A 15,387-nucleotide genomic window follows, 5' to 3' on the forward strand; every position below is an offset into this window, starting at 1 on the left:
TGAACTTTGAAGGATGGGTAGGAATTTATCAGAGCATAACATACAATCTGACAGAGTGATATTCAGTGGCTATTTTTAATTATAAGAACATTAATAAAGTTTTTATCTGAATTTAGAGATGAAGTAACATGATGTTTGGGATTTGCTTCATAATAATCCATTTTGTAGACAGGGAGTGTGGGGAGGGCTGGAGATATAGACAAAACAAGATTACCCATGTGGATGATTGTTGAAGTTGGTGATGGATTCATGCCATTTATTATATTATGCTCTCTATTTTCATATAGATTTGGAAATGCCCTTAATAAAAAAAAGGTAATAATCCATTTGTGCCCACTCACCATGAGGATCTGATGAAATAATTCAGTAAATATTTACTGAGCACCTATGTGAGCCCACACACTCTGGGCATGACGGAGCCACCAGGGACCAGTGACACACTGTCCCAGCACTGACCAACTCACAAATAGGGAGATGAGGCCAGGACTCAAATACGGACCGATGGCAAACAGCACCCAGATATGGTTCAGGGGGCTCTGAGCTCAGAAGTAGGGGAGGCCCCGGTCCCCGGGGGGGTGGGGGATTCAGCAGATGCAGCATCTGAGCCTCTGAGGTAGAGAACACACAGGAGTACACCTGTCATGGGGCATTCGGGGAGGGCATCTCAGCCACGTAAAGGCTCAGAGGGGGGAAGTGAGAGAGAATGCACGTGGGACACTTGGGACACTTGGGGAGCTCAACAGGCCCTTAAGGGAGGATAGAAAGCAGAGAATGGCAGAGCATTTCTCACTCCAATCTAGAACTAGCATGATTTTTTAGGATGCTCCCTGGACCAGGCATGTTACCCCCCTTCCCTCCCTGAAACTCTGGCCACACCCCCAGAGCACTCGGAGCCATCAAAGTGAGTGACGGCAGGCTAATCACGGCCACTTGGGTCTGAGGAGGCCCCCTGTCTCTCTCTGAGGACCCTCCAGCAAGGACAAGTGCAGGACAAAAGCAAAGCCTCCCCCTCCTCGCCTGCCACCCCCCTCATTAGCATCATACAGAAAGCCTGCCAGCCGGCTCCCAGCAACTGGACAGGCCAGCCCCTCTTTGGCTGGGCCCCAACCAAGCAGATGTGGACCCTGAAGGGCCCTGTGGGCCACCCTGCCCCCCTCCTCAAAAAATAAGCACGCCAGGCAACCACCGCCCTGTCCTGCCCGCCCCATTGCATGGCCCCGAGGAATCTGCGGAGGCTGCCAGAAACCCACTTGGAGGCGGGGAAGCAGACAAGCCCTGCGGGCTGACTCCTAGGGTCTTAGCGACCTCAACTTGTACCTGTCATGAGACACAGGCTCGAATCCTAGCACTGTAGACCAGGGCAGTCACAGCCTGCTGGTCCCTAGTTTAAACAGCTGCTTTAGAATGTGCCACGGCCAGACAACAGAGTCACCGCTTCCCAGGACTTCAGTGTCCAGCCGGGCCGGGCATCTAGCCGGCAGCAGAGCTCTGAGGTCCCTGGCGGGCCTGGGCGAGATTGCCTGGGGGCTTGGGGCTGGGAGTGCCTGTGTCTGTCTGGATCCCACCTATTCAGGGGTAATGGAGAGGGGCGTGAGAGTGATGGGGAGGCCTGATAGCCCATTGAACATGCAGCTCCCAGGGGACCGCTGCAGAGAGGGGTGGAGCCCAAGAGAAGGCACCGTGGCCCGCTTGTGTGGGAACGGCCAGAGGGCAGAAGGCCCAGCCTCCCGGGATCCTGCAGAGCCTGGGACCCAGGAGCACCACAGGTCCCAGGCTGCAGACGGTGAGCTGCAAAGGGCAGAGGACCCTGGGCTCGTAGGTCTCAGCTGGCTGAGCTGTCACCAGGCATGGGTGGGAAAGAGTTTTCCACCCTGGTCCCGTAGGTCCACGGGGTCTCAGAAAGGCCTAGTTATGGGATGATGAGGAGGTGGGGGTTGCCTAGGGAGAGGGGACTGTTATCTTCAAACCACCATCTGCATCAGTGAGACTGAGTCAGGAGAGATCGTGTCTCCCGCCCGTATCAGGGAACTCACAGAATAGCATATGACCCACCCTCCCCTCCCACAATGTATGGAGGAGCCCCCTGATTTTCCCTCAGGGAAGTCCCATCCTAACTGCCCGGGACTAGCTGGTGCCTCTCTGCAGTGATCCCGACAGTATGAAGGGCTTCGCCAGCAGTGGGGTGAGCGAACTGGCTCCCTGAACAGCCGGGGTCAGAATCCCAGCTGGGCTTTTCTCTCAGCCGCTTGACCTTAGGCAAATCATTTAACCTGTCTGACCTCATCTGTAAAATGGGAGTGACTGTCCCCTTGCACGGGATTGTAGGGAGGAGTCAGTGAGCCAGCAGACAAAATCCCAGCCCTTTGGTATAAACTAGACACCGAGCACAGGTTGAGGCTAACCTTCAGTGACCCACGTCCTCTTCCTGAGCTTCCCGGGTCTGGGGCTCGGGTCCGCCAGCCTCTCTCTATGACAATCTGCTCTTCCCTGGGAGTTTGGCATCTTAACAGGTCTAAATTTAGGTTAATTCAAATTAAACAAACAAAAATTCAGTTACCCTACTGTACTAGCCACTGAAGTGCTCGAGAGCTACGTGTGCTTAGTGTCTACAGCATTGGACAGGGCAGAGATAGAGCGCGCCCACCATCCCAGAAAGCTCGTCTGGACAGCGCTGGCCTCCTGCCCCGAGGTGGGGAGTTAGGAGATCTGGGTTCTAGCCCCAGCTTAGCTCTAGTTTAGGCTGTTTAAACAAGTCCCTTTGCCTCTCAGGGCCTCCGCTTTTCCATCTGGGCAGCCGGGCCCACGCTCTGTCCCAGTCAGTGCTTGATGAGGACCTTTCGATTGATTCTACCGCCCCACTGCCTTGGATGAGGCCCGTGTGGAAACAGGTGTGTGGGGGGAGCCCTGCTGATGTGGAGGCTGAGGGACCCACCTGCCCACCCCCAGGCTCCAGGAGCTCCAGAAAATACTCTGGAGTCCAGAGTTTGTCAGGCAAGCCTCCCTGAGTGTCAGCATCTCGGACCATTGTCTTCACATCAGCAAAGCCCGAGCCAGGGGGCCAGGCCTCACAGAGGGCCAGTGGGTATCTTTCCATTGGCTTACATAGGCCTGAGAAGTCCCAAGACCCCAAACTCATCCCTCCCGAAGCAGGCAGGGCCTTGGGGAAGAGGCAGCCTCACGGAAGGCAGCCCAGAGGGGAGGGGGGCGCAGAGTGGAGAGTCAGAAATGCGCTATCAGCAGGCCCGTCCTCCCCACTTCCTCTCTTGAACGGATCACATCCTGTTATTGTGTGGACAGAGAAGGCCAGGAGCTGGGGAGGGAGACAGGGTTCAGACTAAGTGAGTGGGACGGGAAAGGAGGAGCCAGAGGGAATGTCACAGTGGGCATCAGGGAGCTCTAGTAGCCCAGCCCTGTCCGATTCCTGGTGGCCTGGGCAGGAGAAGGGTCCCTGGGAGGGAGGACCAGCCTCGATGCAGCAACTGGCATCTGCCATTGAGAGAAGATGCCCGGGGCTCGACACAGGCTGTGCCTCCCTGCAAAGGCACCTGGATTACAGGAAATGGCATTCTTCAGGAAGCTTTCCCCAGCCTCCACCTCAGGCTCTTTTCAATTCAGCAAACATTTACTCCGGGCCTCCAGGGCCCGAGTTGGGTCTCCCCTACCCCCTGGGCCTCTCTCTCGCAACACTTTCCTCTGGCTTTGTAGTGCTCTGTACCCGTTCCCCTCCACCCCAACTCCGCCCAGCCTGCGAGCCCCCGAGCCCCCGAGCCCTGGGCAGACAGGGACAGGGAACGTCCCTCGTCCATGCCGCAGGTCCAGAGGAATTCCTGCTGCTAGGAATGATTAATGTTCCCTCCGCCCACTCTGCCCTCTTTCTCTCTTCTGCCATCCCCAGGTATAGCCCTATCCCAACCCCATTTCTAGCAATAACAATGGCTCTTTTTATAAAACACAAGCACTTTGCGTAGATTCTTTTGAAGTCCCATGCCAGCCCAGGAAGGTGGGAGTTAGTGTCTTCACTTGGCAGGTGACAAAACTGAAGCTCAGAAAGGGAAAGTGATTTACCCAAAGTCACACAGTAGTATGATCCGTGGTAGTCTTGGAACGTAAACCCAGGTATGTCTGACCCCAAAGGCCAGGCTCTTTCTGCGGCCCAACTGCGTCTCGTGCTTTATCCCACCCATGTCCTGGCCTCTCCCTCCCTGAACCAACGACACCACATCGACCGCCCTTACTGCCTGGCCTCCAGCCGAGCCCGTTGCTCTAGGCAAGCTCGCCAGTGCCCACACTCGTCGCCCGTGGTTCTGGGCAGACTGCTGGACAAGCCGAGCTACTGGTTTCCCCACAGCACAGCACAGGCCTGTCTGTTCAAAGAACACCAACTACTTACTGGCTATTTCTTCTTCCCCTCTTAAAGGGCAGTGAGTACTGGCTCTGGACTCAGACCGGAATTCAAATCCTGCATAACCTAGGTGAAACTCCAGCCGTCTCTAGGCCTCATTTCCTTCTCTGGACAACAGAAAGGACTCCCTGGGGGATCCTGACTTACTCGGTTCCTTACTCTGACTCATGATGGCCACTGCTAGACACTGTAGGACACTGTGCGCAGCACCATGGCGTGTCCTCACTACGCTGCTCAGAGGCACTTGCCTGGCTTGCACGGGCCATGGGGCCAGAGAGGGTACCTTCCGTTGTTTTGCAAGTAGAGAAGGGGGAGTGGGCAGCATAAGGAGGCAAGGTTGCCATGAGTACGTGGATAAACAGCCTTCTGATCTTCATCAGCCCCACCTTGCCCCACCCAAGTCCAGTATGATACCCAGGCTGCTGGGGCCCAGCCCAAGAAAGCTCACACCCCACCTCCCCACTAGCAAAAGCAGCCAAAGGAGCAGAGCTGTCCATCTGCCCCTAACCAGCCCAGGACTGTGGTTTTAGGCCGGGGTAGGGGGAGCATTGCAGGAGGCATCTTTGTAGGGATGACCCAGCCTCCCACCCATCCGTCCCATCCCCCCTCTCTTCCCTATTGTCTTCAACACTGAGCTAGGACGTTCCAAACATAGAACTTCTGCATTCAGTAAATATTGAAAGGGTCCCATGCCAAGTCTGCCATGGGGCGCTGGAGGCCTAGGGACAAATGAGGCGTGGTCTGGCCTTTGAGGGGCTCGTGTTTGAGTGGGGAAGCGGAAAAGGGGGCAAACGTTAGCCAGCACAGAGGGAAGGAAGGCCCCATAGTGTCAGGGCAGTCTTCTGGATGCTGGGGACAAGGAAGGATGAAAGGAAGATGGACGCAGATGATAAAACAAAAAGTACAAAATTGGATGGTTAAAAAAAAAACAAAACAAAAAGGCAGCGGGACAGAAAGGAGGGTCCAATAGGAGCAGAGAAAACAAAGGGCAGAAGGGAAAGAATGTGGTCCCTTCCCCGAGGTGGGCACAGGATGTCCTGGGAGGCAGGAAGCCTAGTCCTGCCCTGCCTGCCACTGTCGTCACCATTCCTGGGATGTGTGGCCCTGGGAAGACTGCTTTCCTCTTTGGGCCTCAGTCTTCCCACCTGGAGATGGGGACAATAGCCCAAACGATCCCCAAGGGCCTGGCCCATCTGGTCAGTCAATAGGCTTGCAGCCTCTGCCTGGTGGCCACAGACTCAGGTCCTCCTGACCTCTCTGGAGGCGGACTGCCTTGCCCCCCACCATGGGAAAGGTCCTTCCGGAAATGGGTGCTCCTCTCTTCTCATTCTTCTCCTCCCCTGACCGTTCTGGCCAGAACATCAGTGACCGCTGCCTTGGGCTCGGCTAACCACTTCCTCAACCCCAAACCCCCTTTTACTGTAGCCTCTGAAATGTTACTCTCCTGTGCACATTCTCGCTCTTCCCCACCCTCTCACCCTCCCCCCATGACTAAGTCTCATCATCCCGTCTGCCCAAGGGCCTCCTTGCCCCGGGGCCAGGGAGAAGCACACTTGGGAGTCTTCCAAAAGCCCAGGAGCTTCCCTACAGGCCAGAACATGATCCCCAAGCTCTGCCAAGCCCTGGCCGTCCTAGCAATGGTTGGAAGCTTCCTAGGACAGGGGCAGCCAAGATCCAAGCCTGGCACAAGATGAGCAAGGCTGACCCCAAAGCAGCCAGGGTTGTCCATGGGCCCCTTGAGTTCCCTTCTGGGCACATCTTTTTTCCCTAATACTAATCACCTTCTAATGTGCTATGTCTTTACTATATCAACCCCATAATCAACATATTTCATATGTTCATGTGTGTCTGTGTGTTTACGGTCTCCCTGCTAGAATTCAAGCAACACAAGAACAGGGATGTTGGTTTTCTTCACTGCCGGATCTCCAGTACCTAGAATAACACCTGGCCCATTGGAGTGGCTCAAAAAATATTGCTAAATGAATGAAAGGACTGGCGTTCCACTGGAAATGCTGACCTACCATGCTCCCTGAAGTTCCAGCCGTCCATATGCAGAGCCCCCCCCCCCCCCAGAACCCAGAGTTCCTGCCTGTACTGGCCTTCCCATTCCTGAGCCTCCATTCACTGATCACTACTCCCAAAGCTTCAGCCTGTCCCCGAGCCCCACGTGAACCCTGCACCCACCACCCCCAACTCTGAAGAGCCAGGCATAAGAGCGGCAGCCTCCCTTTGAGTCATCAGGGCCCCTGGGATCCTGCTCTGCTGAGAACTTAATCTCTCCTGAACCAATGATAAAAGCAACTGCCCTAGCCATGGGAGCTGAACCCGACACACACAGGGAACCATCTGTGGGGCGGCCCTGAGCCAAAAGCGTGGGTGCACGAAGCTAAGAAGAATCCCCCTCTGTGAGGCCTGGCAGAGGGAAAAGAATAGAACCCTAAGTGGGAGAGCCTCAGGGTGGGGGCAGGATCCCACCCAAGAGGACAGCTGAGTCCTGGAGTTCCCTCCATTTTGGGAGAGACAGACTCTTGCCAGGCCCTTCCTTTTAATGTCCCAACTCCCAGGCGTGGGGGTGCAAGCTGCAAGGACAGAGTCCAGGCCCCTCTGTAAAACTTTTATTTAGAAATTTTCCCAATATATCCTTATATATATACACACATCATCACCACAAGGGTTGTGTCGCTAAAGAGTCACGCCCACAGTGTTGGCCTCCGGGCTGTACAAAGGTCAAGGTACCTGGAGCGGTTACTCCTCTTCTGCAGAAAAATGCAGAGACCAACGCAACTCACCACGTACAGTACAACATTGACGGAAAGTGCTGGGCCCGCCCACAGGAACAATGCGCTATGTACACAGGCAGGGGCGAGCCTTCGGTGGGGGGTCACGTACCATCGAAATCACAAGTACGACCAGACCACCCCAAAGGCCAAGATAGTTGTCGGCTGACTACAGATGCTGTGCCCTTTGTTCTGTTTTCGGAAAAGGAGAAAGGTTGTACCATCTTATCGTTTGCCACCACCAATAAAAGCATATGAATTCTCCCAAAAAGATGCGAATCCCTCCAGTCCTTACAATCATGTCTGTTCTCCTCGCTTTTTTTCCCCTTTACATCTTTTCCCTTTGCACAGGTATTATTCTTGAAACGTTGCCATTTCTTCATAGGTGATGAGGCAGAGGAAGGAGGAGGGTACGGTGGGCGGGGTGAAGGGGATGCAAATGAAAATTAAAATTTTGGATCTTCTGTCGGCCTTACAAAGACATGAAGCCTTGCCCATCCCTACCCAGGCCCGTTGGGGGAAGCTGTATTATGTCTTACATATTCTGCCCATATCTTTTTCCATTCTCATTCCTGTGCCTCCCCCTGGAAGGAGACACAAATGAGGTCAACCTGGAGAAATAAGGACAATCAGGATAACTCCGGCGAAAGTGGTTTGGAACCTAAATTACCCAAATGCTGTGCAGTCAGGCAGACTGGCCCATTGCCGAGGCCCTGGACTCAGGATGGGAAACCCCATTGCGGGAATGATACTGAGGGCAGAAGTGTTCTTTCTGGTCTCAAAATGCATCTACTTTCATGATTCCACTTCGTCTACACCACAGCCCTAGCAGACAGGCCAAGCCAGGGTATTTATGAGAAACTGACATTGAGAGAGGTAACTTATCCACGTCATTCTACAAGTCTGAGGGCTAAAAGATTACCATGTTGCTCCCCTACTCATAAACGGGAACCCACAACTTAGGAAGGAGGGGAGAGAGCCAGGTTCATGCCCTATGTGCACAGGGCCGTGCTCAAGGCCCTTCACTGGGCAGGACGGTTTTCCCTCTAACCTCAAAGGCGGAGCCTGTGGGAGGAGGCTGTGGGGACTCGAGGGTACAATGACGTGTATATAGGACTCGCGTGGAGTTTGTTCCATGGGCTTGGAACGCATGTCACAGGCAGGCCTGGCCTGAAGAAAACCATGTCCCACCATGTGGACTGACACAAGAGATCAACAAGGGACAGTGGTCCACTCTACAAAAAAATTCTTCACTTTACAAAAGGACTTGCGGTAGTATTTCTTTAAAAGATGAAGGATAAGGGTTTGATTTACAAAAATTTCATGTACAACGATTGGAGGGGAGCGCTCTTATTGCAGTAAGCCAGCCTTCCATACACACCCTAGATGACTGAAAGCTGTATAATCGAGGGGTGTTGAAGATTCTGCTAAGTGAATGTGCATTTGTCTGGGTCTCAGCCAGTGCCTGGTCTCCGATTGGTTTTCCCCTGCCCTCGAAGTGCGGCTGGAGCCTGGGTCATATCAAGACCTAAAGATCCCACCAATGACTGAAGTCAAACAAAAATCCCAAATGCCAGGAATTCGTAGGACACGGTTTGTGCTCAGCTGGGTTCCGACCAGACCGTCAGCAAACAGACACCTTGGAGAAGGAAGGTCCCTCTGAGCATCGGGGAGGACACACAGATGGGGCTGCACATCCACGCTCAGCAGAGGCACACGGCCATCGGCTCACCTCGTGAACAGTGACGGGGAGCGGAGAATACAGGCAAGTGGCTCTGGACACCGTCAGGATTTGAACCCACAGCCCCAAAGAGCGCTGGCTCAATTTCACTCTCATCATTTTCCCTCTCTCTGCCTTCGCATGAGGCCTGACCGGGCAGGCTGCCAGCCACAGACTCAGTTCCCACAAGGATTAGGAAGGCAAGTCTCAGTGGGGAGAAAGCAGAGCTTTGCTCCCCGGGGCAAGCAGTAAGGGCTACTGGGTTTTCTGACCCTCTGGCCCAGCTAGTCGAGAGCAGGCTGCCCACTGGCCATCTTCTTCAACCAGGCCCTGTAGAAGGCACCTCGAGGCCTGGGGCTCTCTGCAGCAGCTAGCAAGCTGGGCGGACCGACATGGGCCAGGGTGAAGATGGGGCTCACCCGGAAATGGGCGGCTACTGGCTACCTACGTATTTGGACAGAGTGGCCACACAAGCCACACCAGCCAGCTTGGGAGGGGCTAAAGGCAAAGCAGAGGCTGCTGGATGCCCACGGGGAGAGCTGACAACCCCAGGTCTCAGCAAAGACGGGGCCCCCAAGCTCCAGGGCAAAAGCAGTGCCAGTTGAGCTTCTTACTGGAGAAGTCTTAGGGATTGGAGGGGGGGAGGGGGAAGACCGTGCCGTCTTCATAAAAAGTACCTACCACTTTGCTCCATTTTTCTGTTCTCCCACTGAGGCAGGAAACAGGAAAGCCGCCCCTAGGGCAGTTAGGGCTCCGCAAAGTTCAGACATCAAGGAAAGCTCATCGAGTCCATCACCCTGCTTCAGAGCTGCCCGATCCTCACCCCACCTGCCCTGAAGCCCATGGTCCCAGCGGCCTGAGGGTGCCCTCCTGGCTGGTCCTGAGCAGCCCCAGCCCCATCACCGAGGACCTGCTCCATCAGCGGCTGGCAGCATGGCGGGATGGAGGCTGCGGGCGGTGTGCTTGGGGGCCGGCTCTTCTGTGTAGCTGTCCGGGCTGGCGGCCCCATCCAGCGAGCTGCCACAGCTGGAGTTGGGGGAGAGCACGTCCTGCAGGAGGTCGTCGGGAGGCGCACTTCCCCCTCCCCCACCGCCTCCTCCACCAGCCCCCACCACAGGGTCCTTGCCAGGCTTGGCCCGCTGGGTACCCTCCTCCTCCTGGTCATTGAGCAGCTTGGCCAAGAAGTTGATGTACTTCATGGCCAAGCGGAGGATCTCGTTCTTGCTGAGCTTCTTGTCCGGGGGATGCGTGGGGATCAGCTTGCGGAGCTCAGCAAAAGCCCCATTCACATTCTGCTGCCGCCATCGTTCTCGGCTGTTGGTGAAGATGCGTCGCACTACTTTGGTGTGGGGACCTGGAGGTAGGAGGACAAGAGTTAAAAAAATGAGATGGAGGTCCCCCAAGGCATCTTCTCCTGTGGGGAAGAAGAGAAACCATCCACTGGAAAACTTGGGAAACCTAGAACGCCTTCTTGCCTTTTACTTAGAAAACGCCTACTCAGCCTTCAAACCCCCATTCATCTGTTTCCTCCACTCGGGGGATTTCCCTCAACCCCTCCAGACAGACCTCACCAACCACCATGGCCCTCCAAACCCCTGATCTACCCCCCCCTTTTTTTTTTAAGATTGATTGATTGATTTAAGAAAGAGACACAGAGCATCCAACTGGGGCGGGGGGAGGCAGAGGGAGAAGGAGGGAGTCTTTTAAGCAGACTCTGCGCTGAGCATGGAGCCTGATGAGGGGCTCAATCCCATGCCCCTGAGATCACAACCTGAGCTGAAACCAAGAGTCGGAGGCTTAACCGACTGGGCCACCCAGGCACGCCTTCATCACTTTTGATCATTACTGGATGTGTCTATGCTTGTCTCCCTCTTGGGGCTGTGAGACATTTGAGGACAGGGACCATATGTCATTCATTCATTGTGCCAAGAGGCCGTACAGCACTAGTGAGAAAGACAAACTCTGGAGAATTGAATTCTTGACTATTACTCACTAGATAGTGACTCTGGGCAGGTTACTTAAACTCTCTGTGCTTTAGCTTCCTCATCCCTAAAATGGAGATAATACTAGTAACTGAAATCAAAGATTGTCGCATGGATCTAACAACTAACACAGGTAAAGTCCTTAAGACAATACCTGCCTCAGCTTAAACATTCAATAAATGTCAACTATTACCACCCATCCATCAGTTATGTACTAAGAACCAGGCACCATGCCAGGCATTAAGGGAAACAGACAGTGTCCCTGCCCTCATGGAGCGTACACTTTAATGGCGATGACAGATGATGAACAAGTAGCAAACAAATGAACATCTGTAATAACAGATGGAAAGGAGCTGCTACATTTAGCTGAGGTGGTTGGGGAATGGCAAACTGGAGAAGGTGACATCTATAAGGTAAGGCTGAGTAAGAGCCAGCCAGGCCCAGGAAAGTAGGACATAACACTACGTGCAAAGGCCCTGAGCTAGAAAACGGCCGAAGCCAACCTGGATCATTAGTATGGGCGTGATCAGAGTAGGCTGGCTCCAGATCCCACAGGTCTCCACAGTCAGTGTGGGGACCTTATTCTAAGGGTGATGGAAAACACAGAATAGGCTGATCATGCTGGCAGGTGGGGAGAATGGAGGGAAAAGGACCTACCCTGTGGGCTCTCTCCCCCAGAAGAGAAGTGGAGGGCCATGCATGGCCTGAGGCTCTAAGCAGGTGTCGGAGGGCTGCCTCAGTCTCTCCATGTCCACTGATTACAGACGAGACCAGTATTCAGACTATATTCATGTACTAAGACTTGTGGGGCAGTGGCAGACATCAGCGTGCACGTACTGAGCACCTATGGCGTTCAAAGCACTGCACTAAATGTCCCAGCCTGACCTGGGATTCCCAAAGCCAGAGAAAACAGAAGAGGGTCCTGCTAGTGCTCCTGAGCACCTGGGCTGAGGTGGTCTCTTCCGCCCCCAACACTGAGGCACAGAGCTGGGCTCCCGGCAGTCACCAGTCTCTGTGCACTGAAGGAACTCCAAGGCTGGGGATATCTGTTCACCCTCTTCGATAACCCCTAGCACCAGACCTCAGAAAGGGGAAACTAGGGTAGGGGAGCAGAGGGGAGGAGGAGGGCTTGAGGCCTCCCCTTGGACCTATTGCTTGCCTCCCAGCTAAGGACAGACCGGGACGGCTCATCCGTGCCAGCGCTCCTTGCTTGATCATCTTTCTCTCTCCTACTTGCACGGACACACCTACACACTGATACACACATGCACGGATGCACACACACATACACACACACCATCTCTCAGGGAGGATTCCGCACCCCCTGCCCACCGTGCCTCTAAAAGCTGTCTTTCCAAACCCCAATGGGCAGCTGACTCTTTGCCAAAGGCCAGCCCCAGGCTGGGAAAAACAGCACACCCGCTGGCCGTCCTCCCCTGGCTCGCTGTTCTCTGGCCTCCAGGCCAGACAGAGGGGCGTCCCTCAGCTACGACACGAGGAGGACCGTCCCTGCTCCCTGGCTAATGCTGGCTGACCTTGAGGGAGCAGCTAGCTCTCACAGCTGCAGTGAGACCGAACTCCAGAAGGAGCACCCACCCCCAGCCAGGCCCTAAAAACACTTTACCCCACTGTACTCTCTCAGCAAGCTGTGACGAAGCTATCATTCTCCCCACTTTCCAAATGAGGACACCGAGAACCAGAAAAGGTCAGCAGCAGGAATCCACACCAAGTCCCGACTTTAGCCCCTGCATCAGTTCCGCCTCTATGGACTCTTTTTGGTGAAATCTCTGATTCCAAAGTCTCACGGACATACTCTGCCCTCCCCCCACACATACCCTCCTCTTCACCTCCATTTCTGTCTATTCGTCTCTGGCACCTTCCCAGAGAACTCCCCACCTCTCCACACCTTCCTCTTCCTGGAGTCTGTCCATCCCTCTGCATCCTCTGCCTCTCTGTGGCCACGCACTGAGTAGGTGCTCAATAAATACTGGTGACATTTATGAGGAACGGCTTCCCTATACTTCTGCACTCCCCCCAAAGCCTCACCCCCTTGTCCCCTTCTCCTCCTTCCTCTTCTCTGATTCTCATTGCTCCTGCCCTCTGTAGAAAATGCCTCTTCCCTAGGGAATTTCGTGGCTGGTCTTGCCCACTTCCCATTTGGTGTACCCCCCTCCCCTCTCTAACCCAGCAGCACTGACACCCCATCACCCTTCCCTCCTGGACCTACACCTCATGTCCTGGGCTGGTTAGGTCTTACAAGGTCTGTTCTTATCTAGACTCTAGGCCCCCTCCCCTCCAGAACACCCCAGAGGACTCCTCTCCAGAAGCTCCAGCTCAATACATAACCCTCCTACTGGCTCCTTGAATAAATCCCAGTCTGGCTTCAAGGCCTCAGGTGTCCATCCTACAGGAGTCCCAGGCCCCAGCCAGGCTGACACTGGCAGCTCCAGGGATTTGCTCCAAGTCCTGGGCTCTGAAGGGCCTGCTCTCCTGCCCCCTGGTGTTGGGTCCCCTCTACTACATGGGAAGAGGGACAGGATATTCCAAATTTCCCATTCATCCAACCCCTTTCCCAGGTTCAGCGCCAGACTACTCGGGTAGTTCAAAATAGTAGTGCTGAGGACCTTCAGGGGGATGCAGACGGGTCAGGGTAGAATCTATGATGTCAGGAAGGGAACTCCAGGTCTCAGTCCTGGGTATGGAACAGGGGACAAGGGGGGCCCCACAGTATAGGGATCTGGGACAAGGGCCTTAATGGTGTAATTCCAGGCAGGGAGCAAACTCCAGACTCCAAAAAGGACCTGGGAGGAGGTGCAAGAAATCCCTGAGGGTCAGTGCTTAGAGGCAGGGAGCACCGTGTGTTCTGTCTTCCCCCAGGGGATTCTTGCCAAGTGCAGGAACGGAGCAACAGTGGGGACTACAACTGACCCCAGAGGTCTGGCCTAAACGCCACAATGCGTCCTCACTGCCATGTGCCCTCTTCCCAGGACCGAGAGGATGGCCCCCCCAGCCCCACCCACAACCTCCCCTCGACCTAAGTCAGCTGCAGGGCAAGGACTCTGGCAGACTCGAGTTCCAAGGTAGCCAGCCCATCTACGTGAGACACCTATGGAGGAGTCCCTGGTGATCCCCCCTTCAGGGGGCTCTAGCCAGCATGAGGGGTGAGGACAAAAGAAGAAGCAGGTACACTCACCATCAGTAATCTCCATCTCATAAGGGGAGGGTCTCCTCTTCACTCGGTTGTTGGTGGCAAACATAGGGAAGGCATCTGGCTCCCCAAAGAACCCACTGTGGGAGGGAGCAGGCAGATCACAGGATCACACGTAGGTGGAGGGGAGAAAGGCTCCTTAGCGATCCTCCCCACATGTTCTTGAGCACCCGCCCCCCCGGGAAAACAAGGGCAACCCTGCTCCCTTCATACCTGAGTTTGGGACAGAAGGACCGTCACACACAGACACCCAAACACACTCACAGAATGCTCCCACTCTCCCCGACAAGCAAGGGGAGAAGGGGCCACACCCCCACACACCCCTCCCCCGCCACACAATCAGAAGTGAACACATGGAGCAAACGCAAAAATGAACACACACACCCCACAAGCAGACATACCCCCTTCCCGGAGGCGAGCACACAACCCACACACACCTCCCCTCCCAATCAGGTACTCACACAAGCAGGGGTGGCCTTCACACCTGATGGTGTGCAACTCTAGCACCTCACGGGACACATGGTCCCTTTCCCCACAAATCACCCCACCTTCACACAGGCCCCAGGGGGCCTGAGGACAGACAACAGAAAAGAAACCTCCCTCGAGGGACCACTGCTTACATGCCCCCCCCCCCCCATTCTGGGCTCTCAATAGCTTCTTCCTCAAGGTCTCCCACAGACTCACTAACTGCCCCACACTGTCAACCCCTGCCTCATCCTCTGTCCACCCCAAACCTACCTCTATCTCCCCACTGTCTCTGTGGCCCCAGCAGGGGAATGGACACCTTAACACAGTGGGGGTACTGGCCCCAGCCTGAGACCACAGCTAGGGGCAGAGGGCCTCAGGAGGGGAGGGAGGGATCCACTCCCTACACCGGCCTGGAGCAGTTCCTGGGGAGGGAGCCCTCTTGCAACCACCCTGGGATCGTATCACTTACCTGTCCACTGAGGGCTGCAGCTTCCAGAAGAATTTCACAGCGAGCGCATTCAGACACATTCTTGCCTGGTACTCACACTCAAGCCACTCCCTTCGGTCCACACCACAGACCCAACCCTAACACACACACACATACACCCTTCGGTCCACACCATAGACCCAACCCTAACACACACACACACACACACACACACACCCTCAGTCCACACCACACACCCAACCCTAACACACACACACACCCTTCGGTCCACACCACACACCCAACCCTAACACACACACACACCCTTCAGTCCACACCACACACCCAACCCTAACACACACACACCCAACCCTAACACACACACACACCCTTCGGTCCACAC

The 15,387-nt window shown here is 54.9% G+C and overlaps 1 protein-coding gene across 2 annotated transcripts in view; it reads right to left on the minus strand.

Annotated features, from left to right (window-relative positions):
* Positions 1-9,798: 9,798 nt before the first annotated feature.
* The window catches only part of TAL1 (TAL bHLH transcription factor 1, erythroid differentiation factor), a 10,018-nt gene continuing 4,429 nt past the window's right edge, over positions 9,799-15,387 (minus strand). Inside the window, exons 1-3 of one of the 2 annotated variants that reach the window (XM_021683884.1) lie at positions 15,027-15,155; positions 14,075-14,169; positions 9,799-10,253 (exon numbers count right to left, since the gene is read on the minus strand). In XM_021683884.1, coding sequence (XP_021539559.1) covers positions 9,799-10,253; positions 14,075-14,169; positions 15,027-15,085 — 609 coding nt within the window. In that variant the 5' untranslated portion in view covers positions 15,086-15,155. Of the gene's footprint in view, positions 10,254-14,074; positions 14,170-15,026; positions 15,156-15,387 lie in introns of those variants that run through there. The other variant, XM_044914026.1, reaches the window with a different exon arrangement.

The sequence above is a fragment of the Neomonachus schauinslandi genome, chromosome 4 (assembly GCF_002201575.2).
Source record: "Neomonachus schauinslandi chromosome 4, ASM220157v2, whole genome shotgun sequence".
NCBI lineage: Eukaryota > Metazoa > Chordata > Mammalia > Carnivora > Phocidae > Neomonachus > Neomonachus schauinslandi.